General features: G+C 31.9%; 1 protein-coding gene across 11 annotated transcripts in view; it reads right to left on the bottom strand.

Moving 5' to 3' along the window:
* Positions 1 to 26,268, bottom strand: part of Dmd (dystrophin) — a 2,205,817-nt gene that overhangs the window by 1,296,566 nt on the left and 882,983 nt on the right. For all 11 annotated transcript variants that reach the window (XM_058572890.1, XM_046425263.2, XM_046425265.2 and 8 more), the window contains 3 exons: positions 13,866 to 14,027; positions 1,776 to 1,886; positions 1,233 to 1,406 (listed from right to left, as the gene is read on the bottom strand). In XM_058572890.1, the coding sequence (XP_058428873.1) occupies positions 1,233 to 1,406; positions 1,776 to 1,886; positions 13,866 to 14,027 (447 nt within the window). The remainder of the gene's footprint in view (positions 1 to 1,232; positions 1,407 to 1,775; positions 1,887 to 13,865; positions 14,028 to 26,268) is intronic.

Raw genomic sequence — 26,268 nt, 5'->3', positions numbered from 1 at the left:
AGTAGATAATAGTGTCAGAATAAAACTGGGTTTGTTTTCACTTTTAAGTTTAAAATCAATTTGCACAAGGAGTGCTTTGTATAGGCTGAAAACTTATCTGATTAATTAAGGCTATAGGCATAGTCTATTTCCATCTTAATTCCCTGTTTGATATCTGATGGTAATATTCCTTTATCAATAATTATGACTTATGTCTGGGCTTTCCAGATTACTTTTACTTCATCTTCCTTCTGTCTTAGAAGATGTCAAAAAATATATAGGCATCTGGAAGCATTGAGATCATTCCTTGCTATATGGCAATCTATTATATGACTTTTGGAATCAGAGATATTTCCAAATGTCTTATTCTTTATATTGAAAAATATCTTATTCATTTATCTTAGATGAAAGGTCACATATATATAATACTTGAAGAACAAAATGTTAAATAAACATTTCCACTTTTAATGCTAATAATATTCAGTGGTTCATTTTAGGTGAATTTAAAGCATGATTACTCTGAATATACAGTTATAATAATACTTATATTGTTTTCCTAGACACCCTCACACTCCAGTTTATGTTGTCAAAGGGATCACCTGACTTGGTGAATTTCTAATAACAGAAAGAATAGAACATATTCCAAAGTCAAATTAAAATATATGTTACAAGTCATTTGTATCTTTCCTTGCCTTTTTATATTATTTGCCTATAGCACTTCATTGTATATTCAACCTAATATTCAAAGGAAAGATATTACAATTTGGAGTAAGAATACTTGGGATATAATCTTGCTATGCCCTTCACAGTTGTTTGTCTTTGTATCCTCTTACGTAATCCTTAGCCTCAAGAATTAGAGATGACTTGTGTACATTACTTAGCTTACTTGGCCCCCTTTGTTTCTGAAATGGTTATTTATATTGGAACTAGTGATATAGTTGTTGCATGTAGATCAATATGCTTCCTTTCTTGATTTTCATTTAAATATATGTACAAAGTGCCATAAGAATCATATAAAGACCTCTTCTGCATTCTTCATAGTCCTTAGAAGAATTTTACATTCAAAAAAGACACTTAAAGAATGGCATTTAAATGGTTCCAATTACAGTAAGAGTTACTGTTTATCAATACATGGCCAATTTTTGTTCTTAACCTTAAACCTAATTAGTTTATTTATTGCAGTTATCTAAAAGCAATTTTCATAATTAGTAAATTCAAGGGATAGCTGGTTACTTGCCACCAGGTATACCTACCACACAATGATTTAACTGTGACTGTACTACTTCCTGTTCAACACTCTTTGTTTCCAGTGCAGGCAAGTGCATCTTCACTTCATCTAAAATCATTTTACTTTCTTCTAGACGCTGTTCAAAATTGGCTGGTTTCTGGAATAATCGAAACTTCATGGAGACATCCTGCAATTTTTTCTGTAAAAACAATATAAGGAGGCACCAATTTTATTTTGCCTTCCATAAAACAATCAGTCATATTTTTATTAATGCATCTTATTTCCAGAAATGAAAAGTAAATATTTTTCTAATCATCAAACACAAAGAATACACATATTTGAGAAAATACAGTGTTTTTCCTTAGTCTGAGATGAAGTAAAAACTAACCTGTTAATATTTTATCTTTAAAATGCACAAATCAAGAAAGCCCATACAGAGAGGCATTATAGTCTGGTTTTTGAATAATGCATTCAATACCAATGTTGCTAAAAATCAACATGACTAATATACACTAGAGTTTTAATGTGTAGATGAAACAAGATCCTTAGTTTATGCAATAAAATATACCTGTGCAACATCAATTTGGGATAGAACTCTTTGGGTAGCCTCCTTTCCTTGGTTATGTTTCTTCATTTCTTCTAAACTGATCTCATGACTTGTCAATTCTGACTGGATTTTCTGTTGGGAGAACAGCATTATTAGTTAGAATAATCTGAATGTTACTACAAAGGACAATCCACTTTCCATGAAGATAGAATTTTAAAACTCTCCTAAACCATTACTAAAATGTAGTCTCCTTTAAAATGATAGTAACCACTTTCTTGCCTATCATAAATTATCAAAAACTCAATCATTTACTACTTCCCTATTGGGATAATACTGAAAACTAAATGATCATTTTGACTAAATGATAACAACCAGCTATGTCAGACACCATTTGCAACCAGGGAATTTTCATTTATATCTAATATGTAGAAGTGATACTGTTTTATCTTTGAAGTTACACCCCAAAATGACCAATAACAAGTTGTTATTATTTATAAATAAGCTGTTTTACAGGGATAATATATGATGAGAAATTTGCATATGGATAATGTTCCTTAATAGTGATCTTCAATCATTCTTTGCCATATTTCATTTAAATTTCAGGGAAACTATAGATCTAGAAAAGAGAAGTAAAATGTTTCAACTGTCATTTCTCTTTGTCTGATAGACACTTAATAGCTTCCTACAGATATTCATTTATAAACTCTGAGTAACTGTAAATTTTATGTCCATATTTTCTATACTCAATAAGGACCTTAAAATTTCCACTCAAAAATATATCTTTAGTTGACTTATGAATTTTTAACCCAGTTATAGGTATTTATCAAATCCTGCAGTGTGCAGAAAACAAAACAATAAATTCATTCATTTCTTTCTGTCAGCTCCAGCAAAAATCAGCTAGTAGTCAAGTTGTTCTAATTTAAAATTCATTGCCAGATCATCATAAATAAATGAGAGAAGAATAATCTTAATATGTACCACAGTGCCCATAAAATTATCATGCAAAACAATTTGTGTACTGTATATTAGTATACAATAATTTTTAACAATTGAAGTCAATTCTTGTATGTATTATTAGAAAATATCATTGATTTTGCTTAGCAATCACCACAAAGAGCTACAGCCTTCAATTGAGTAATGAAAATTATAATAAGAAAATGGGCTCAGTGTTGGATGAGTTCCTTCAGATGTATAGTTACAAATTCCAGACATATCTTAATATCATTCAGTAGCATAATAATCCTAAAATCACAAACGTAAATCAATTATGAATTAGTTAAGTAATAAAAATTCTGCCTTTAAATTATAGGCTAAGATAAATGTATATTTTAATATATACAATATTTTCATTGGTTAACTAACTATCATGTGTGGAAATAGTGATATGTTCTTATTCTTCAGAATCCATATAATCTGGGGGATAGGAATCGATCTGGATATCCAATGATATTTTCAGAACAAGAAACGCTGAATAATCTACAAAATTTAGTGGGAGTATGTAGATGGAGTGACACTTATACAGGGGGGTTAAATGCTGCCACAGGGAAAGTGGTAAAGTAGAAATGTGACTGATTAGTAAACATTGCAGGGAGTAGCAGATGCTATAGAAACTTTATGGTCAATACTTTTCATCTATGAAATGCTCAACCCCTTCAAAAATATGGAACATAACAACCATGTCTGTGTCACATAATTCTGGCCACCATCAACCTCATGAATAATTAGAACATGGAAAATGCATGTGTAGAGATATATCCATTAGATTTCCTCTAAAATATTTAGAACCAACAGTAAAAAGTCTGGCCAAATTCTGTGGATATTTAAAGCTGTATTTTGAAATTGTGCTTATGAAATTCTAGCTTATGGTGCTGATTTTAAAAATGCAAAATCTACTAACAAAGGTTGAACTGGAATCTATTTCCCAAAGATGACTGTAACTGCATTACCCACAACACAGGCTACTCTCACCACTCCCCTGTTAAGTGGGTTTATTTCTTCACTTCTTTAAATCTGAATTAGTGTTTGGTCTTCCTAGAACAATAGAATACAGTTACAGTAGAGGTGATTCTCCATCAGTTACATCAAAAGTCCTTATCTGACCTGATGGCTTCTAATTCTGTCTTTTTGGAACCCTCACTTTTAGGGTGCTGTTTCTTAGAATCCATTTAAAATAGTATGTTCCAAGAAGTCCAAGCCACATGAAGAGGCCATAGGTAAATACTTTAGTAAATAATATCAAGTGACCTGACAGTAGGCAACTGCTAGCCATGTGAGTGAATCACCTTGGTGTCCAACCCAGTTGAGTTTCCAGGTTCTTCTACTACCAAGTAACTATACTATCAGCTAACAAGTAACTATAGTTATAGTTAGATATAGTTAGATAACTATAGTTTATATGGTATAAATATAGTAGATACCCCAAGGGAGAACATCCACTTGAGTCTTTTTTAAGTACACAAAACCATTAGAGATAATGATGAATGGTTTTTACCAATGACCAACACATGAGCTCTAGAGTCTTTCTGAGTAAAAGCTTTTCTATTGCCCACAACTTCCTTGAGACATCATGTATGCTTATGGAAAAATTTTCTTAACCAATTTTTTGGCTTTAGTTATTTCAATTGTTTTTGTGTACATAGGATTCCTAACTAATGTGCTGGATATGCAAGGCAACATAATTTCTATTTTTAAAAAAGCATTTCTAGTTGAGAAATAACAAAATGTGGAGACAAGGCACTAAAAAGTACGAGGAATTTGGCAGAAATATAACTGGAAATGTAGGTAGAAATTAGCAATTAAATGGCTTTATGTCCTAAATGAATGTCTTTTAGTACTGTGAAAATGAAGCACATTTTAAAATTTGAGACTATTAGAAATGAAAAATAATTTCAGTAAAGTTACAGAATACAAAATCAGTACAAAATCATTAGCATTCTTATACAACACTAGTAAATTTGTTGAGAAGGAAATCATGAAAGCAATCCCATTCATGAGAGCTACAAATTAAATAAAAACCTATTAATAAATTTAACCAAGGAAGTGAAGTACCTCTACAATGAAAATTACAAAACACTGATAAAAGAAAATGAAAAAGACAAAAAATGGAAAGTCCTCCCATGTTCATATACTAGAATAATATTAAGATGTCTACACTACACACAGTAATTTACATACTCAATGAAATCCCTATAAAAACAACTCAGTATTTTTTAGAGAACTAGGAAAAAACAACTGTAGAATACTGATTACTAGAGGTAGGAAGGGTATGGGGTAAAGGGAGGAAGGACAAAGGAAGATTGGATTTGATCAGTATGCAATGAAGATATGTGTTGAAATATTACACTGAACCACATTAATATATACAACTAATACATGTTAATCAAAAACAATTTTTAAAATAAAATGATCATAATTATAAATAATAGTGTTACTGATAATACTCAAAGCAACTGAAGAAACTCACAGTGAGACTGTGTCACTATCAATCAGCAATATTTTGAAATAAGCTGATACTTTTTGATCACAATGGATTATGTATTTGTATGCATATATACAGAAAGTTAAGGAGAGGGTGTCAATGTATCTTTGTATGATATGTATTTATTTTGATGTTTTCAAACATTAAAGAGAAAAAGGAAGGGAGGGAAATGAGAGACTCATGGAAAACACAGGCATTTAGGGGGCATATAAAAAAAGAACACCAAAAAATGGGGGGATCTATTTAGAAGAATAAGATAACCAGGACAGAGAGAATGTCATTTTAATCAAGTGATGTAAGAATTTTAAGACTTAGAGGGAGGTCAACAATTTCAGTTTTGAGACAGATCAAATGAGATAAGTAGTAATAAGGGTACATTAGCTGGTCAATGAGTACTGTATTTGGGACAGTGTCAGTAGATAATGAGAGCTGAAATCAGATTTTCAAGGGATGAAGCCTGATTAAGGATCATGAAGCATCCTTATGAAAATAATTTTAATGGTTTTTGAAGACTTTGACTCTACACATATTGAAATTCAGGTCAATCAGATTGGAATATGTTTTAAGGCTACATGAAGGCAGCTAATGGGTAAAGTCATTTTTAAAAATCTAAGAAGTGATTAGAAAAACCCTATGGAAAGAAAGGGAATTGGAATAAAGAATGAAGGTCATATATAGTGGCAAATATTGATAGGGGAAGTAGTAGCACTTTTTCAGAAACCACAATACAAAAAAAGAAGTTTTGATGTGGAGAGGCAAGAAGTTGAATTCTTCCTACTTGATGTAGCATCAGGAGAAATAACAATGTAGGTCTCCAGGCTCTGACTTGACACCTAGGACAAAGCACTAAAATGTTCTGAGCCTCAGTTTTCTCATCTTCAAAAATGATGACAACTCAGCAATGGGGCTTGATTAGAATGAGTAGGCAGCACATCTCGAAAATTCTCATAAATAGACCAAAAGAATAGATGAGGTAGTCTATGTAAAAATATCTGTTCAAGTTGTTTGTGCAAAAATTATTCACAAATTGTCAGTGATGTTACATATTTTCTTATAAGGATGAGACCTTTCCTATATCCTAATCAAATTATTGTAAGCATTTACCATATTTATTTACAAATGAGGGTAGAAATATTAATATACTCAAGGAAACATGGCTAGAAAGTAAATTCAATTACCTTTAAACAATTATACTGACTCTTAAACTATAATTTAAAACTGAAAATATCTCCCAGTTGGACATGTATCACGTAAAACAGAAATGTAATTTAGCTTGCATATTGATAACACTTACTTAATTCAGTTAACAAGTTATTCAGCATGCACTATTCAATTTCACAAAGTGAGAAAAAAGTCTTTTATCCTATTTAGGCAGAATGGAGTAATATAAGCAGATTACAAAGCAGAAATATATGTTGTATTATAGAAAAAATTCTATGCAAAGAGAAATGTTAATATTTATTATAAAACCTGGTAAAATTTTAAGATGCTTGCATAATTGAAACTGTATATGGCCATAAAGGGGTTTTGGCAGGGTACAGACTAAGAAAATGTGATCTCAATCTAGCCAGTGGGAATCACAGCAGCAAAGATGAGGTTTTAGATATGAAGAGTGTGTATGCATAGTTTTATGGAGGGAAATACTGAATGTGGGAAAATTAAGAACTACAGTGTAGAGGAAAAATCAATGTGAAGTTATCAAACCTATAACCAATCATTTAATTTTCAATTTTTGCTTTGTGTTGGTTTTTCTTAGAGAGTATCTGTCAAGATTCTGGAAGCTTGGTGTTACAAAACAAAGCAAGGACACTCTGAGTTATAATTGAGATACAGGTCTCCTGATGTTGTATTTCACATTTTCCTGAGAGAATCACACTGGTTTCATGACTCATAAATAATAGAAACAGTAAATTTCAACAGAAACATAGTTAAAGTAGCAAAATGAGGTTACTTATAGAGGACAACTATTTATGGTCTAACAGGAATTCTCCATCTACTACTTTTGGATTAATTAGATATTTTCATAAAAATAATATAAAGCCAACTATATAATCTTGCTATTGCAAAAAACTAAAATACATGTGATCATATAGCAAGCATGTACATAATTAACACTACATATGCAAAGTTAAAAAAAGGAAGTAGCAATTGTAATGAATATAATCCTTTATTTCATTAAAGATGGTAAAGGGAAAAATTATAGAACAAAAAAAAATCAATCAAACATTAAAGACATTTCCAATATAGCACTTTGCAATTAACTGAGCTAAGAGCAGAGCTTTTTTATCATGTTTTACCTCATCAGACCATTCTCATATATCAAATTAATGACAGAAAGTGGCAAACAAAATGAAGCTGTAGTTGGCTAAAGTATTTAATAGAATACAGGAAACGATATCAAATAATTATTGGAGCTTTTGTAATGCCAAAGAAAGGAAATGATTCTAGAGAAAATATTTCAGAAAGAAAAATATTAAAAGACATCTTGTTGAGTCCATTTAATGATTAATGATGCAGTATAACATACAGATTATCAATTTTGAAAAAGATAGTCATTTTGAACTTGCATTCTCAAGAAGAGGAAATATCCACATATAATATATACTTACAAAATTAAAAGAGGAAAATGCATTTTTCAAACATGGGAATGTGAAAAAAATATAACTATGATCACATACACATTATTTTTAAAATTTTATATCATGCTTCATTATAACTTGACAAGCAATAAAAGAAGAAATTCACACATCTTTAATCACTATTTGCTTAAAAACCTCCTAAATTGATTAGATAAATTAGAAAGAATACCACCTAGAAATTGAATTTTACCATCTTTTGTGTCCATTTGCAGTCACACTCCATTCTTACCTCCAGCATCAACTATTAATCTAGGCTGTCCAAATCATTTGTCAGTTGTAATGGTCAAATAAAACTATGTGGATGCTTTGACATATTAGATATTCACATGGTGTAGTACTTGAAAAATATGTTATACATGTAGAGGCTGAAGTATGTGCTTCACAGTAATCATTACTTTTTATGTGAAAATTTACATTTTGTACATTTATATTTTGGAATTCTTCCAAAGCTCTGAACTTTGGCAATATCATAAGACACTATGACAAGGTATCATGATACTATTAAGTTCCATTACAAAAATGTTTTTCAGTGGTTATGGTAAACTTGGCTGGCCATCAATTTCTTAATGTTGATCTTCTGTGTTCTCTTATGAGCTACAAGATGGCAGGAACCATTTTGGGTTTATTCACTCTTTAAAATTTTTGCATTACCTATTACATTTCTCTAACACAACATTAGTAACTAATCACTTGTGGAATTTAGTAAATTTTTAAAAATATGTATTGAGCATCTGCTGGGTGACCCAACCCTCTTTCAGTTGAACATTGGTAGAGGGGAATGCAGGTAGACATAGAAAACAACTAAAAAGCAAATTAGAGATAAAATTTCATATAATAAATGTTAAAAGAACCAAAAAAACCAAATTCTGGCATGATGGTGTTATCTGGATGTGCATTTTGGATTAATTATTCTCTGTAAGTTATTCTGTTTTATATAAGAGTAACTGAGAAAATACATTGAATCTGAATTGCCTCAAAATATAGATTACTGTGAGAATCTTCATTGCGACTGTAGTATGAAGCTTCTAGTTTCATCTTTATATTTAGAATTTGTGGAGGTATTTTTTACAATAAGATACTAGAATTTAATTGTAGACTTAGTGTGTACACTTCTAAGTTTATCATATAAAATTCACATTTCTTTACTATAGAGTTTTTCTTAGTACATGATGTGTGGCATGTATCTAATCTTTTAACTCTTCTGCAATCCTTTGTTATGATTATTTCCACACAATTAAACATGTCAAAATAAAAAACAGTCATTCTAAGTTGGCAAATAATCACTTCTATATACTAACACATAGAGGTAGTAGGCAGGGTTGTGACAGATTTGACATTAAATGCACAGAATTTACCATTGTATCTACTTTTATGAATAAGAAAATTATTTCTGTCATGGGTAGGTGAGAAATACTTGGGCCAAACCTCTATATTAGTCACTCCTTTTCTTCTTCTTTGGTTAATTATCACATGAACTCAATCTGATAGACCAAAAGCCACATTTAGGTCTTTATTTTTAAGCTGCTGATTTTGATATTTTGCAATGTTTACATGTAACTATGATCAAGTATATTCAATGTGAGTAAAAGGTTTAGCTACTATAAACACAATACCTCAATTATGAATTTTTCTAATGTAAAAGCTAATGTAGTCAGCTTAAATTAACAACTTTGGTTTAAAAAGTTTCTTTTCTATTTACTGGTACTATATGGGAAGAAAAAGAGATGGAAGGAAGAAACTGAGTCTGTGGTAGATACCCTGGGATGTCAAAAGTCCCAGCATGGCCAATGAAATATTAGCACCAATTTTCTAATTTATTTTGAGGTCTTCTCCGTAGATAATAATTTGTTTTCTAAATTAGTCTATTTTCATTTCTTGATTCATGCACATAAACCTACTCTGTGGGAGATTACAAAATATGGGAACTGAAATATGTGAAATACATGAAATAAAATAGTTATGCTATTACAATTGCTGCTGGGAAACTCCCTGCTTCTTGCAATAATCTAAATAATATGGTCATATTCTCCTTTGCAAAATTTGAATCACCAACACATAATGACATGGATAAATTTAACAGTTGCCTATGTTGGGTTGTTATATCATTCTTACATTCAAAAACTGAAATTACTTCAAAAGGAGAAAAAGTGTGTTGAAGTATTTTTGTAATTTCAAGAATTATAGATATGTGAGTAGCTATTTAAACCTACTTATCAGTGACCCCTAAAATTATTTAGAGGCACATCCAAGCCAATTAACACATGTGATATTAGAAAAAAATGGAAATAAGAACATACTGAGTTCAGTCTAAAATATCCTTACTGAAAATGCTATTGGTCTAAATTATTTTGTGAAGCAGATCTCGCCATTTTTCTACCTTCTCTACATTTTCTACCTTCCCCCATTTTTTATAAAAGGGAGAAGACAATTGAAATAGGAGAGAAAATCATAGTAGTTTGATTATCACTCTCACTTCCTTTCATTGACATCTTGACAAAGCCATGGGTGAGGGAGAGTTTCTAAAATTTGGAATGACTGGGTATACCTAGATTCTGACTTGACTGGTACAGCCTGCATAGTTGATTTTTGGCATCTTAGGTGCCAAAACTTAACCTGTACTCAGTATATAGTGCTGGAAAACTAAGGCATACACAATATAATCATGACATGTGTTTATTTGCAGTTACATAATTTTGTGATTTTATTTTTATAATTGTTTCAAAGAAACACATGGCTTTATATTTTTAATCATAATGGTTTTAAACTAGTTCTTCAGTTTCTGGTTTCTACTATAGAAGATATATTTCTAGATATATAAATATTTGCCTATGTGTTTTATTCCATTTGAATCAATACATTACCATTTTGGTTTGATAGTTTAATAAAACTTGGCAAGTGAGCTAGCACTGAGCAGCTGAGCTGCAATCATACCATTTAAGATTATGGTTTGGTTATGGGCTATTATTCGAAAGAAAATACTCATAGGTCATGCTATGATGATATTCTTGTAGTATTTAGTTTTATTGTCTAAGTGATTGAATTTTGCTTTTGTGAGTTCACATCTCTAGATAAAAAAGTAATTTTTTCAATCCAATTCAGAAACAAAGGGCTCAATTTTCTAATTATGCCAGATAACTTCGAGTCAATGCACATGCCGAAGAAGTAGGAAGCTCTTTTTGGTCATATAGTTAGTCAAATGTGAATGAAATGAAGTACCTTGGTTTACATCTACTTTTATAGATAATAATAATCAGGAATTTATACATAAGGCACACATTTCCTTGATTCTGGAATGTTTTTATTGCTGAGGATCTCAATCAATCTTAAAAGGCAACTCTATTAACAGATTAAAATTTAGTAGCAAAACTATCAGTATACCACACGGTGGAGTAAGATATCCACAAATCTGTTCTATCAGTATTCACAGAAAATGTAAGCACATATTGAAAAGAGCACTAAATATGGCAATGTCATTCATTTTGTCCTGATTCTCAGAGATGAATTAAATTAACTTGCAATTTCTGAAAAGGGAAAACAAAGCCATTTAATCCTTTATTTAGAATAAAATTTTACCCACATTAAAGAAACACATTTGTTACTGTTAACATAAAACATTAAATTTTTCACCTATTGTGTATGTATGTCATATATACACAGTTTGAAAAATGTCATTTTGGTGGCATTCTAAATAGGTCTGGTGTCTGACACACTGTGATTAAGTTCTTATTTAACAAACAACTTTTTTACTCTCTACTTGTTTCTTACATGGGATTTTCAAATTGAGCTTTAGGAAATGTAGTCCTTGAAGAAAATCTAAGTATTGATAACTGTTCCAGGAAATAATTCATTTATTCTCATCTTAAAAAAAAAAAAAAAAAAAAAAACTTAAAGAAGAAGAATGTTTCAGTAGCTTTTAGATGGCTTCCATTTCCCAATATTATATATTACCACTGGGGGATTCAATATTAAAAAGTATCTTGACAATGCCAGTGCAAATCAGAAATATATGGAAAATGAATTTGAGCTTCTTAGTACTCTAAAATCTCTTTGTTAAAGTAGATTGGAACTATCTTCATTTACCTACGTTTAGCTGCAAGTACTTCTCAACTGCTACAGTTAATACTGCTTTTATTGTCAACTTTTAAGAGTATAAAAATATATTAAAAACTAGTATATCATATTCATATCCAAATAAAAGAATGCATGCAGGGTCCTATACCATAACCTTTTCAGCTAAAGAAAAATGCTTTCCCAGATTCTCCATTTTTCTTCTAAGCCAAAAGAAATCGTTAGTCTATTTTGGATTTGCTACTTATATTTTCATCCTACAAATCTCATGATTAATTCTTTGTATATTTTAAAGTACAAATTTATAATTTTAAAGTTTAATATTTATTCTGACAATTTTTTCCTAACTTCCATTCAGAAAGTTTTGAGCATTCTTTAATCAAACATTCATTTAAATTCATATCACTAAATTATAAAAAAGAACTACTTCTTTGTATTTATTTTATAATTGTGAATTCCTTCTCAATTCAGCTAATTATTTCTTATTTCAATATCTTGCATTTCACTAAGATCTGACTGTAAAATTTTCTGTATGAGTCGAATTGGGATGGTATCAGGAAGAGTTAATGTTAGAGAACTTGACTAGACTTTTGCATTTATTAAAAAAAAATGTACAGACTGGAGACATTAAGATGCTCAATCATGTTTACTACCATCCTCCATTTGTACTACTGTATTTACTCTTGCTGTTCCAGTGAAAATCTAAGATAAGAAGTTTTTTAAAATCAAGATTTCCCCCCATACTTCCCTTTTTTTACCCTACTTTGTAATGGTGTGCATTCCATAAGGAATTCCTTTGCTCCGAACTTTTTGATCCTATCAAAGCTACCTGTACTCTTCCCCACATTCTGAGCAACTTTCTAGGTCAAACATAGACAATATGGTATACTAACCCATGCTATTATGGCCATTGATGCCTTGGGCACCAACTTCACTGTGATTCAATGCAGTGTAACTGCATTGGAACCATCATCTACAATCTAGTATTTTACCTCAAAACTGATTATAAAGTGAGAAACTTCAGGTATCTCTAGCAGTCAGTACAGAGAGGGCCTTTAGAATTTATAGATTATCTTCTAATGCCCCTGGCATCATTGCTAGTATATTTAAGTTACAAGCTCATAGGTTGGCTCATAGGTTCATAATATGCGTATAGTACTCAAAAAGTAGCTAGATTACCTTACTAACAAACAATTCTAAAGACACTTGATAAATAATACCTTATGATACTTTACATGCATTTAGAAGTTGTTTTAAAATACTTAGCAGTTTAAAAATACTTCCAAAGTTCAAAGGAAATTTAGAGATGACATAAATTTACTCATTTTAAATTCAACTTAGATTTGATTTCATTATTATTTTAATTCTCATTTTAGAAAATCTGGTTAAATACATTTCACAATTTGGATTAAATATGAGTGAATGTTTCAGTGTGCCCATATGAGTATAACCATCATGATCAGTAGTGATAAGATGCAAATTTACCTAATTTAGTGCTATCAACTACTTGCAATACATTATCATAGAACCAGAAATCATATGACTTGTAATCCCATGATAACAAAGATGACTTATAATTCTATGATAACAAAATGTTGGAGACTACTTTGAGTACCATAAAGATATTGTCTTTACCATCTACTTTACTATGGTTTCTATGTTTAGCATAGTTTGAAGACATGGATAAATGCCAGATCTCCCTGCCTTTTAAGTATCTCTATTTGAAATTCTTGTATATACTTTGAAAAGTAAATTTCACAGTACTATCCTAGCCCTCTTTTACCTCTTACCTCCAAATAGTAAACTCAATCAAATCAACCCTCTATATAATTAGTTAAATAATCATTAAGTTAGAAACTCAGCAACCTCCTGTTTGGATAATAAAAATGAAAGAACAGAAGCTCATTCCCATTTAGTTGTACTTGCCTGTGCTTCCTGAGGCATTTGAGCTGCGTCCACTTTGTCAGCAATATAAGCTGCCAACTGCTTGTCAATGAATGCAAGGGATTCCTGAATTAAGTGTAAGGATTTTTCAATCTCCTGGGCAGACTGGATACTCTGTTCAAGCAACTTTTGCCTCCTCACGGCCTAAAGAGAAGAAATCAGAATGAATCGGTCAAATGTCTACTCTTGGTGATTGTTCTGCAGTCCTGCTGCACAGTAAATGAAGATTCTACACTTCCACACCACCTTTTTGTAAGATAGATTTCGCAGCTTCCTGCCACTCATTCAGCTCCACTTATAAAAATAATAAAATAAAAAGAAAGAAAAATTAGCATATAGAACTAAAAACCAGGAATCTCAGTAGGAAAAAAATAATAACATAGGATAATGTACATCAAGGAAAGAGGCTGGAAAAAAACATTAGCAAAATCATCTCAGTCACTGCAATCTGTCGTTCTCGAGCTGAATGTTCTTCCTGATCTCATTATATAGTTCAAGAGATTTGGTTTACTTAGAATAGGGTCATCGTCATCACAATCCAATTCAAGACAGATAATCCACTTCCACCAGTGAGACACATATACAATCTGTTCAGAATCCGCTCCTTTTCAAAAAGAGAATTTTAGATAACCATCTGGTTAAGGATTTGTTTGAAATACTATTTCAACCAGCTTTGAATGGTTGTTACCCCGTTCTTTCTTTCACAATTTGGATTATGGAAATTGTTTGTACAATTGGATTTGTGTTACTGCTGAAGTAGAACAAACAATAAGTAATCCTAATATAGCTGCAATTAATTTTGATTGTTACTGTAAGTATGATTAGGATAATTTCACACTTTTCAAGTATTAATAGCATGTTGAACAGATTGCAAAGTCTCCCTTCAAGGATGTGTTCACCTTTAAAAAAAAAAGTAGTTTTAAAAATATAGAACAGGGGCTGGGGCTGGGGCTCAGTGGTAGAGTGCTCACCTAGCACATGCAAGGCCCTGGGTTCAATCCTCAGCACTATATAAAAATAAATAAATAAAGGTATTATGTCCAAATACAACTAAAAAATAAATATTTTTTTTAAAAAAAGTATAGAACAGGGTGGCCTACTTACTGGCAATTCATTAAGTCATGTATCATATAGTATATGAGGTATAAGCCTAATTATCTGGTACAACATAAATCTCTTTCCCAAAGACTATCATTAGGATTTTAAAAATTATCTTTGTTTTTATTTTATACACAGAACACTAGATATTATATAAATCCTATAAATGGTGATTCTTGAACATAAAAGATATTCAGTGAAGCTAACCTGTAATTCAGTGTTGCTTGAGGAAGAATAAACTTTAAGGGATCTTGGACTAAGGGAAAAGGAAACTGGTGTTTGGTGGTGCAGGAGGGGAGAGAGTTTTCCCTTTTTTTCTTCTGTACAGTAAATCTTCACTTCTTCAAGATGTTGTCTTAGACTTCCCTTTCTTCTCATTCTCCTCATACTCTTAATTTCAATTACACTTCACGTACTACCACACTCCACACTACATCTTTCTTATACCTTCTAAATATTTCTTGATTTCATCATTTTCCCATTAACCTAGTTGAGATCATTACTACACCTTTCCTCAAACTTGGAACCTGCCTTTTGGCTAGTATCTTAACCTCCAACAACCCACCTGTAAAATAGTCACAGAGTGTTCCCTTGAAAATGAACTTATGGTTGTCTGGTTAAAATACTCTAATAATTCTTTTCTACCATAGAATAAATTTTTATTCCTTATTATGGCTTAAAAATTTCTTCATGCTATGCTACATGCCAATGTTTTCTCTATTTCTTGCTTTAGATATAAAGATTTTTTATTTTTATTTTTCATTTCTTAACATGTACCCCTCTCTTCTTGTCCTTTAAAGTTTTGTTTCCTTTTCCCAGAACAATATCATACCCAATTTTCTTTAATTATTAATTCATATTTGTCCTCTGACTCTTGCCTGAGAAATGAGGACATCTCTTCCAGATGCCTATTCTGAGGTGCTCTCATTTTAGGGAAATGCTTCTATGATCTCCTTGAATTTGGGGGGAATGGTTTACTGATTTTTGCAAGTAAAAATTGTACACATTTATGTCATATATTTTCATATATAAATGTGGTAGAGAATGAATCAGATTAAGGTATTAAACACATGCATTATCTCATACAGTTATCAGTCCCATGTTCTGTATTATATTTTGTATTTGCTTTAAAAAGTGCCAAGTCACATTGTAATTTCTCATTAATTGTGTGTATTTACTTTAGACTGTAAGCTCTAATCTGGTCAGAGATGATGGCTGTCATATTCATTGCTCAATATCAGTTCCTAAAACACAGCCCTATAGTTTTGTTTATGATAGTGTAAATGGTATAAAAGAGGGATTTAATGGGGAAAATAGTTCAAGTATCAAAGTCCAAAATGGATTTTAAAAATAATAATAATAATTTTAAAAGGTGACTTCCACTCAGAGATAAATCCTTTGGAGAATAAATCTCCCTATTACTTTTGCATGAAAAATATTAGAATACGATGGGGTATTATTTCAAGCAACTTTGTTCTATTTCTATTAAAATATTCTATCCATGTTCAATGAACAAGACCTTGCTCTATACTCTAATTCAAATATAGTTTCTTTTTTTTTTCCGGTCAAAACTTCAACTAGAAGTTGCATCACATAATAATTCAGAAAACATTTTTTCTGGTTAGAATCAGAGCTTTATTGCAGAAGAGTCTGTAGCCTATCCAGAGCTCCTCCAAAGAAATGGATCTCTAATGATAAAATGTCAGCATTGTGACAAGTGGCTGAAGAAACTTTCCAATCACACAATGTAGCAATTGCCTGCTCAGGCATTGTTTAAATTTGGTCCTTCATTGGCTAAAAGTAAAAACAACATACTTCTCAGTGCACATCTGTAGAATTTCAATGTAATTGAACAGGGTATAATATCTTAATCCACATATCTAGCCTCAATTTTAGAAATCTAACTTTTCATATTCATGAGATCATATGGGCTGAAAGGAACAGTGTGACCTAAGAGATGATGGCAGAGTTGACCTCAAGTAAGTTGGTTCTTTGCCTGGCCTGGCAGTCAATAAGACATTGTTTTACACAGATTCTTTGATCATCCCAGGCAGTGAAAGACCTGATGTCAATCTAAGCTTGCAGAATTCTTTAAATTAGTCATGGCATGAGCTGGCTTCTATTTCTAAATATTTTATTAGGCAGACCCTGATGAGATGTCAGGTCTGCAAATGTTCTAAGAGTCTATGCCACTTCACCTATGTTGTGTCATTGAATGGAATGGTAGAAGTCCTGAACCATAATCAAATTTTTGTTGTTATTCCAAAATAGTGATCAAATGTTGTTTTAAAATGTTATTTCTAATTTCAAATTTTTTTCAGTAGTGGAATTTAAACCCAGGGGAAGGTTAAACAAAATAAGGGGAAAAATTATGTCAGGGCAGCAGGGGATCCCATGAAAACAGAACTGAGATCAGCAGAGTAGAGGAAGGAGATTGGGGGAAGGGGGAGGGAAGAGGAATGAGAAAAGGGAAGAATGATAAAGTGAAATTGACCTAATTATGCTATACACACATATTAATATACCATAGAGTATTTTAAAAGCACTAATAAAAAAACTATCAATAAATGAAAGAAAGACCAGTAGAGGAGAGGAAGGGAAACAGGGGAGGGAAGAGTAGAGGGAAAGGGGAAGTACTTGGGACTAAAGTGGACCAAATTATATTCCACACTTTTATGAATACATCAAATTTAACCCAAATATTATGTATAACTATAATGCACTAAAAACATTTAAAATAAAATGTTATTTAATGTCCTTAGCTAATCATTAAAAATAAATCAATCATATAGACATAAACAGCAAACATGAAACACACTATAAGATTGGTACTCAACAAAAAGAATAAGGAAATAGAAAGCTGAATCATAGTAATGGTTCCTAAGCAAAAATATGATGTATTTTATTCCAACTATTTTAAAAAATCAAACAAACTAAGAAAAAACATGAAAATGAAGTATTTTTTCAAAGAATTTTCTAATATAAAATAAAAAGTTTGAAAAATAAAAAAAAAATCAAAAGTTTAATGACTTTTCCTGGCAAAGGAAAGTCATCTCCATGGTGAATTGATTATTCCTTACATTCCCATTTTCAAAATAATACATTAACCTTTGTGCCACAATATTAAAAACAGTTACATCAAAATGCAGCATGCCTAAGACACTGTAGAAGAAAAACTTCATGCGAAATAAACAACTGAAATTTGGAACTAAAAAAATCAATTTTAAATGTGAATGCATGCTTAAAAATAAATAAAAACTAGAAAAATTATCCAATAACATTTTTCCAAAAAATAACATTCCTGAAAGGAACTATATGTCCTATACTAATTAAACTCAATACAAAAGACATATTTTTTGCTTCATTTAGGAGATGATGGGTAAGCTCATGATACAAATAAATTACAAATGTGGATGTTTTCACTACTAAAATATAATCTGCTGTGAAAAGAATTATAAATATCTTTTTTCCTTATGGATAAGATTTCTAGCTAGTAGCAAATACTTATTAAGCACATCATATTTTAAAGAATTAAAATATGCACATAGTCTCTTTCCATAGGAAGGCTGCAACCAATGCAGTGACAAATTTTGTAGCATTCAAGGATAAAACATTTTCTTTAGCCAAACAGAAAAAGTGGAAAATCAAACATTTCATGAGTTAGTGTGAACAATTTCTCCTGTCTAAAATTACCTAATACTGACTATAATTCCCTTCTTTGCTGCACAGTCCACAAATTAACACACACACACACACACATACTTATATACATGTACATACACATATTTATACATACATATGTATAAACATGCATAAAACACTGGATACATTATATATAGGCATTATATATACACACATTATATAGGGTGATACATTATATATATGCCTAATGTATACACATTATATTGTATATAGACATTATAAAAAATATAAATCTTATAAATCAATATGCCAAAATAAAGAAATTCACATGGGAAAGATAATTCACACTATGAATTGGTTTGACTCTATGAAAATAATTTTCTTTCAATATCTATGAGAACAAAAGTAGGGATGCAAGTGACTTGTCTTTTGTTTCTTTTTTATAATGAGTGTTTTTTCTTGTTATGGTATTTATTTGGGGTTGCAAAACAGGAAAAGAGAGCTTTGATAACTGAGTTCTGTTTGGGCAAGAGCTTGAAAAAAGGATTTCATTGTTATCTCCTTGCTGTGGGTCCAGTGTAGAGGACTTAAGAATCTGATAAGTCTTATGGGATGGGAAGGATCATTGTGCCCAAAATGCATTTTGACTTCTTAGGATCTTTGACAAGCCAGTTTTTTCATCCAATAATATAATAACCATGTTTTCAGCGCCTATTATGTGCCAGATATCAGAGATTCTTGGTTATTTATATTTTTTTTCTTTTTAAATTAGTTAGTGCATCTAGGCTTAATATTATAAAATATACCTTTTAATTTACCTATGTCAATTATTTTTTCTTTAATGTGTTGAAAGTTCAAGAGATATGAGGTTTCTGAGATGTGTGAGATATGGATTTTCTCAGGAGTTGTAGTTTTTTTGTGTGTTCTGTTTCAACTTAATGAAAAACATAACAAAACAAACTCAAGACTCCTTGTGAAGACATATCACTTGGAGATTTTTAAATTTCTATTTACTAATCTCTTTCTTTAGGAAATAAGGAACAGATGTCAGATGACTGATTTTTTTAAAATGGGAATATTGCTTATCATTTTGTAATAAAATAAACTTTTTTGTTTTTAAGTATTCATCAGTGCAGTCTGGGTATATAAAAGGTTTTTATTTACAGCATTTTTTATTTTCTTCTTAATAATGAAATATTTTGGCTAATATTAAGTCTCAGTTTTTTCAGTGATTTTATTAGTAGGTGAATTTCAAGACTAAGTAGTACATTCAGATGGAAATAGAGAAAAGCAACTACAAATTATTCGATTTGCTGCTTGAGGGACAGCATTAATTAGCTACATCTGGAATATACATACTTGCAGAATTTACAGCAAGAAAGAATATTTTCTTAACATGGATGTTAAGATGGGCATATGTGTCCTGTAAAAGATGTGCTAAAACCAAATCCTACTTATCTGGGTCTTCAGAAACTAAGACGACCAATGTGAATACATGAGTTTCAATTATTTGACAGGCACATTTCAGTGTACAAACAGTCCTGACCAAGAAGTTTCCTTTCCTAAAGTAGTCTGAGCTTTACTGGGCCTGACAATTGGTGCAACTCCTTCTTATTAGTATTTTTTGTCACCTACTAAGAGGACGTAGTTTATCAAGCATCAAGTAATAAGGACATTCAATTCAACTGAATCATGTTGGTGTGTTTGAAAGCATTTTAATAAGCTATTTCCTGCTGACCTGGATCTGTATTTAATTTAAGAGCTAGTCTGAAGCTTTATCATTATGGTTATGAACATTGTTCTCTCTTGTTTTAGAATTCTGGCTATAGTCTTCAGGTGAAACTGTAAATACTAAGTTTTTCCCATTCTACCAGATGGATATAACATCTCAAAAGAAGCAGAAGCAGGGAAGTTGACCTTCCCTCATCACTCCACCAAATCTACTTGTGCCAAAACTCTCTGAAGATGGGATAAAGACAGTGGGCAGTCTGTACTTCCCATGATAAGTGTAGTAAATATTTTCCCATAGGTCAAGTGGAAACTGGACAAGGCAGACTTCTTTTAGCTAGCAAGAACATTGTAGTCTAAGAGTAAACCAAAGTCAAGAGACTTTTTATTTGGTTAAAGAAATGGGAAGGTGGCAAAGCATCTGAAAGACCTTTTAGAGTGTGCAGTTTTAAGCCCCAAAGAAAGCCAAACGTTTGTGTCCCTGTTATACAAAAGACAAAAACACTACAAAAAGGCTAGTTAATAGAAGACTTTGTCTTTTTTCCTTCATTTCTTCTTCCTAGACCAGTGAACAATGTGACCTAGATAGGGTAAATAAAGGGGATATAGGTGTAGGAGAGAAACCTATTGCTGTTTCATTCCAGGACAGGTAACTCAGGCCACGGTTCATGCTTGAGCTGAAAACAGGGAAGAACATTAAACTTAATAAAATATTTACATTTTAGGTAGAACCAAATAAAATTAACTATTATCAGAGGCCAAAAAACAATGGGATCAATTCAAGATGCCAGTAAGAAAGATTAAGCAACCGTCTGGTTGAGCTAAAATCATTGCACGTGTGTGCCCGATGAGACAATGCATCCCACTACTAACAGTCCATGACTTTAACATTTGATAAACTGATGGAGTTGGAGGAAAACAATGGATATTAGGAACAGCTAGAATGTGGCCTAGGAAAAGATAGGAAATAGAGTATTGAAAGCAAGATATATAGATGATGACAGACTTGAGAAATAGTATATTGAGAAACAGTGAGCAATATGGTAGTATGTAATTAGAAGGCTAAGAAAGATATGTTGATGCTTTTGTCTCATTCAATTGCACATTTATATCCATCCACCAATATCAGTGGATGTAAACAGTCCACCTGTGAACTACTATTCTACCAAATGCAACAATTTGCCTTCAGATTGATAAACTTACTTAACAACAAATTTAAATTTCTAAAGCACAATTTTAAGGTTTTTAAGAGGCATACCTTGAAAGTATTAATCTAGGAATGTATTATTTTAATCTAGAACAGTTTCTCAATTTTTTTTGTTGTTTAGAACTAGCAGGAAGGAAATACTCAGAGAAGCTAAAGTTTGATGTATGTTTTGGAACTTACTATTACAGATCTCTACAAAGTTGCCTGTAAAATTTCTGAATGTCTAGACTTGGTTAAAACAGCTTAAGGAAATAATGCTTTTCAAGAAGAAGAGAGTTAGGAATTTGCAAAAGAAATTGAATGGAGATTATGAGAAAAGCAGAGGGAGAATAAGAGAATTTATATTAGGAAGAACAACTTACTGATGCTCACAGTCTCAGCAAACAGGAAAAGACATGCTTTGTTGCTTTTTTCTTTTCAAATTAATCTGTTCAATTTTTTTAATAAAGAAAGGAGGTCCTAGGGTCTTCCTTGGTAAACAAAGACCAAATGAACATAAACTGTGTTGTTTTATGCCACTTTAGACTTAACTCTCACAGGGGGTACTGGTGCAATTGGAATTGATAAGAATGTAAGCTATAAATAATCACAGAGATATGCACATGTGTTCATATACATGGTTTTTAAATATTACATTATACACAAGGAATAATGATGATGATGATGATAATAATGGAATTTTGCTAATGTCACTTTAAATTTACTGAGAGAATAAAAAAATCATGTGCATGGGGCACTCTATAATTACCTTTATAGAAAAGGAATATTAATGTTAAAAATACTGGTGCCATGTTAGTGCAAATTCATTTGTTTTAGATCTTAGCAAGTCACTGAAGTTCCTCTGTGACCTCTGAGGGAAGTATACGTGAGATTGATGTTAGGGAATCACTTTATCAATGGAACTTGACATCAGATAGCCATCACCCTCAAGTAAAGCACTGATAGAATGGTCAATGAGCTGTATAGTAATTTATCTAAGGCATTTCTGGATTTTTTTCTGAATCCATCCATCTTTATAGGTAGAAAAATGAAATTGGTCTTCTCCTCTGACAGGAGCAAACTGACACCTTATTTTAACTTCAAAAAGAAAGTAATGGAAGTATAATTCAGTAAATATAGGAGGAATCTACAGGTTTAATCTTATCCAAGCCTTCTCAAGGTAACTTCAGATGCCTTCCTCCTCTGGCCCAATGGTGAGGTGCTCTCTGATGAAATATGTGTTCATAATATGAAAGTCTCAACTTTAGCAAATTAATAATTTACTGATATTGCAGATAATTAAAATATCACCAAAAATGCCTCCTGGCATAATCAGAGACTAGGAAGAACTGAGTCAGGATTGAGACCAAATATTCAAGCAATATATCTAGTCTATATATAAATCAAAAATCCTAATCAGGGAGTGAAATCAAGTTGTAGCAAGAAGCTATTAGTGGAGATCAGAAACAAAGGCAGGAATGTAACCATTGAGCAATTTAGTTGGTTTCTGGAAATCGCTTCTATGTTTAGCCCGGGAAGCCACAAATGCATGCAGTCTTTTGATTCAAGTATGGGTCAGGTAAATTAGTTATTGCTAGTAATAATGTAAATACATTAGCCAAGTAGATACTCCCAGGGTAATGTAGGTAAGGGTAATGATACCAGTCAGCATAACAGTGTGACAACAAACTCAAGAGTGGAAGACACTTCGGTACCACTCAATGTATTCACTTAGGAATTTGAAATGTCAAGATAAAGAGATGACCTCCAGGACTTACATAATATATGAGAAGTACATTGTTCACAGTCTCCTTTGTAGGTTATCTAAAAGTGGCCACAAGGGTTGGATATGAATAAAACAGTTTTTAGACATTTGTTAAGTAGTCTCACATACAGTCTTGATAACCAGAGATGGTGTTTATCTGATGTATACAGAGATCTTTGCTGGATTCCTTTACTATGATTTGGGCCCATAATAGTTTGAGGTCAATGTTCAGGCTCTTTTGAAATAAAATGCTATGGATTCTGTTGGTTTCAATAACTAATCTCATTGAGGCTGCTTCTACTTGAAATTATATCTGAGAAAAAAAGTCTCCCTCTCTCCTGGGATTTCTTGGATGCCTGCATAAAAATTAACAACGTTTTGTTGTTGTTGTTGTTGTTGTTATTGTTGTTTTTGTTTTTGTTGTTTACAAATACTGCAGATAATACTGCAGATGATTGAAATGGCACTGGAGAAGATGGGGTGCAAGGTAAAGTATACACATGATTTCCTGATCCCCTACTTACCCAGACTACACTGAAAATGTCCTTAGGTCTAGCTCTGTAAATATCTCACTGGTTTTGTCCTAAGGTTATTACAAGGCTTTCCAATATTTTGTTCCCCAAACAGATAAGATAGACAAGTCTACGGTTTTGTACAAAAGAACTCCTGCCAGGTTGTTTGGCTCTGATATGATTCATTTGGCTGGGATATGCACCTTGAACAGCAGGAGCAGGATGTAAGAAATAACTGCTTTTCCTTCTGCTTTCCAAACATTCTGTACAGTACTTGAGCAGTAAGTAGGGAGTGCAAAAAGAAGACTCATGTGTGTTGCTATGAGCATAGGGAACAGATTAACCCTGGCAAAGTGGTGTATTACATTCAATTCCTTGTAAGACAACATGGTCATTTGTTCTGGAATATACTTGAAAAACATTAAGCTGGCTGAAGCAGATATAAACTGATTTCAAATCTCATCTTTCCTATCTCTTCTCCCCTGAGTGGCTCAGCTCATTGTGTTGGAATTATCTGCCCAGTGGGAGGAGTGAGCAGGTCTCAGGTGGTAGGCCCTCACCTATAGGATTGTTGTACTGGTTTTAAGTCAGAGATAGCTGAAGATTAGGCTTGGACAATGTTTACAGTTATGCAGAACTGCTTTGTGTTTTTTTGTATACCCACAGGGAATGCTTGTTTCATTTAATCATGGTTCACTATGGGGATAGAGGTATTATAGTAAGGACCATAGTTATGTGCTTTCTATGCCATCAAAGTTTTTTGTGGTTTCCTAGAAAGTGCTCTCTCATTTCACTCCAGTAGGGAACTGTGGCTGTGAAGGACAATCACTTTTTCCCCTGCTTGGTTTAATTGTTCAGGAATTGGAAATGAGTTTCATCTCTGGAATACAGAGATCACCCAGCTGTGATGAGCAGTGGATGGGCATAAAAATGTTAATGGTCCACAGTGGGAAAGAATCTGAGGCATAGGGAGCATTAGCATAGTGACTGCCTTAACCTTGTTTGTTAAAGGTCTAGAACAGGGTTCCAAAACCTGAATAATCATCAGAATGTAGAGGAACTTTTCCAACTACAGCTTCCAGGCTCAATCAAAATCTTCTACTTTAGAAATTCAGAGGACAAAAGGGAATATGTGTTGACTAAAGCTCCTATGCCCTACCATATGTGTGATTTTGATGATTAGACAGAATCTAGAAGACTTATTAAGAATGAAGTTTGAAAGATACTTTAAATTAGAAAACAATATTAATGGATGAGAAACACAATTAATTGATCTTATAACAAAAACAGCAAAGGGCAGAGGGCTATACAATTGGAATTTTTCAGTGCAAATAAGAAAACATAACTTTCACAAGATAGAAATACTAAAGCAATTCTCCAATTATATTTGACACATTTAACAGAAATTTACTAATTAATATGTGTATTCTATGACTAAATAGCTTGATGAACTTAAAAATATCTTTATTATTCGTTCCACAAGTTCATTTTTCTGAGACACTAGAATATATTGCAAAAACATGTTGTTCAATATTCACTCACCCATTTCTTTCTTTAAAAACATGAACAAATAGTTTTAGTACATTTTTGTATAAATATTAAATAATAATCATTCAGTTGCTAGAATCTATGCTGTGGCTTGAAAAGAAAATGATTTTAAAAGAGTCTTGAGAGATAAAGTAAGATAGAACAGTTAGGCAAAATATCTATTTCAAGAAAAATATTTTATAATATAGGAATAAATATTAAATTATAAACTATGAAGCATCATAAGTAAAAGATTTTTCCTGAAAAGTATATACATAATAAAATTAAAACTCAAACTCAAAAAATTCATTCCCAAAATACAATCTATCAATTCATTCTACTGATTGTTTTGACAACTTATTAGTTTCTAGGTTTTTTTTTTTTTTTTTTTTTTTTTTTTGGTGTGTGTGTGTGTGTGTGTGGTGCTGGGAATCAAACCCAGGGCCTTGTGCATGAGAGGCAATCACTCTACAACCTGAGCTATATCCCCAGCCCTAGTTTTTAGGTATTAACGTCACATGTTTTTCATTTACATATCAATTCCCTCTTTTGCCATTTCAACATTAGATGAAGATGCTCAGCCAGCAAATTATTATAAATTTAAAGACAAGATACCCTTAAATTGATATGTTCACACTCTTTCAAAAAGAGTTTAATGCTGTCTCAAAACAAACATAATTTGTCTAGAATATTTAAAAGTTAAATATAAATAAGATCAAAATATAATTCATGAATGCATATATATATATATATATACACACACACACACACATGCGTATGTGTGTGTGTTCATGTGTCCCCTGGTGTATTAAACAAAATGTTAATATGCATCTGGGCAAAAAGGTTCATGCCTGTAATCCCAATGACTCAGAAAGCTGAGGCAGGAGAACCTCAAATTCAAGACCAGCCTCAGAAACTTAGTGAAAC

Source organism: Marmota monax, unplaced genomic scaffold, assembly GCF_021218885.2.
Source record: "Marmota monax isolate L192 unplaced genomic scaffold, Marmota_monax_Labrador192_F-V1.1 WCK01_AAM20220418_F8-fsc00075, whole genome shotgun sequence".
Lineage (NCBI taxonomy): Eukaryota > Metazoa > Chordata > Mammalia > Rodentia > Sciuridae > Marmota > Marmota monax.
Note: the sequence above shows the minus strand (reverse complement) of the source record. Positions and strands in the feature narration are given on the sequence as shown.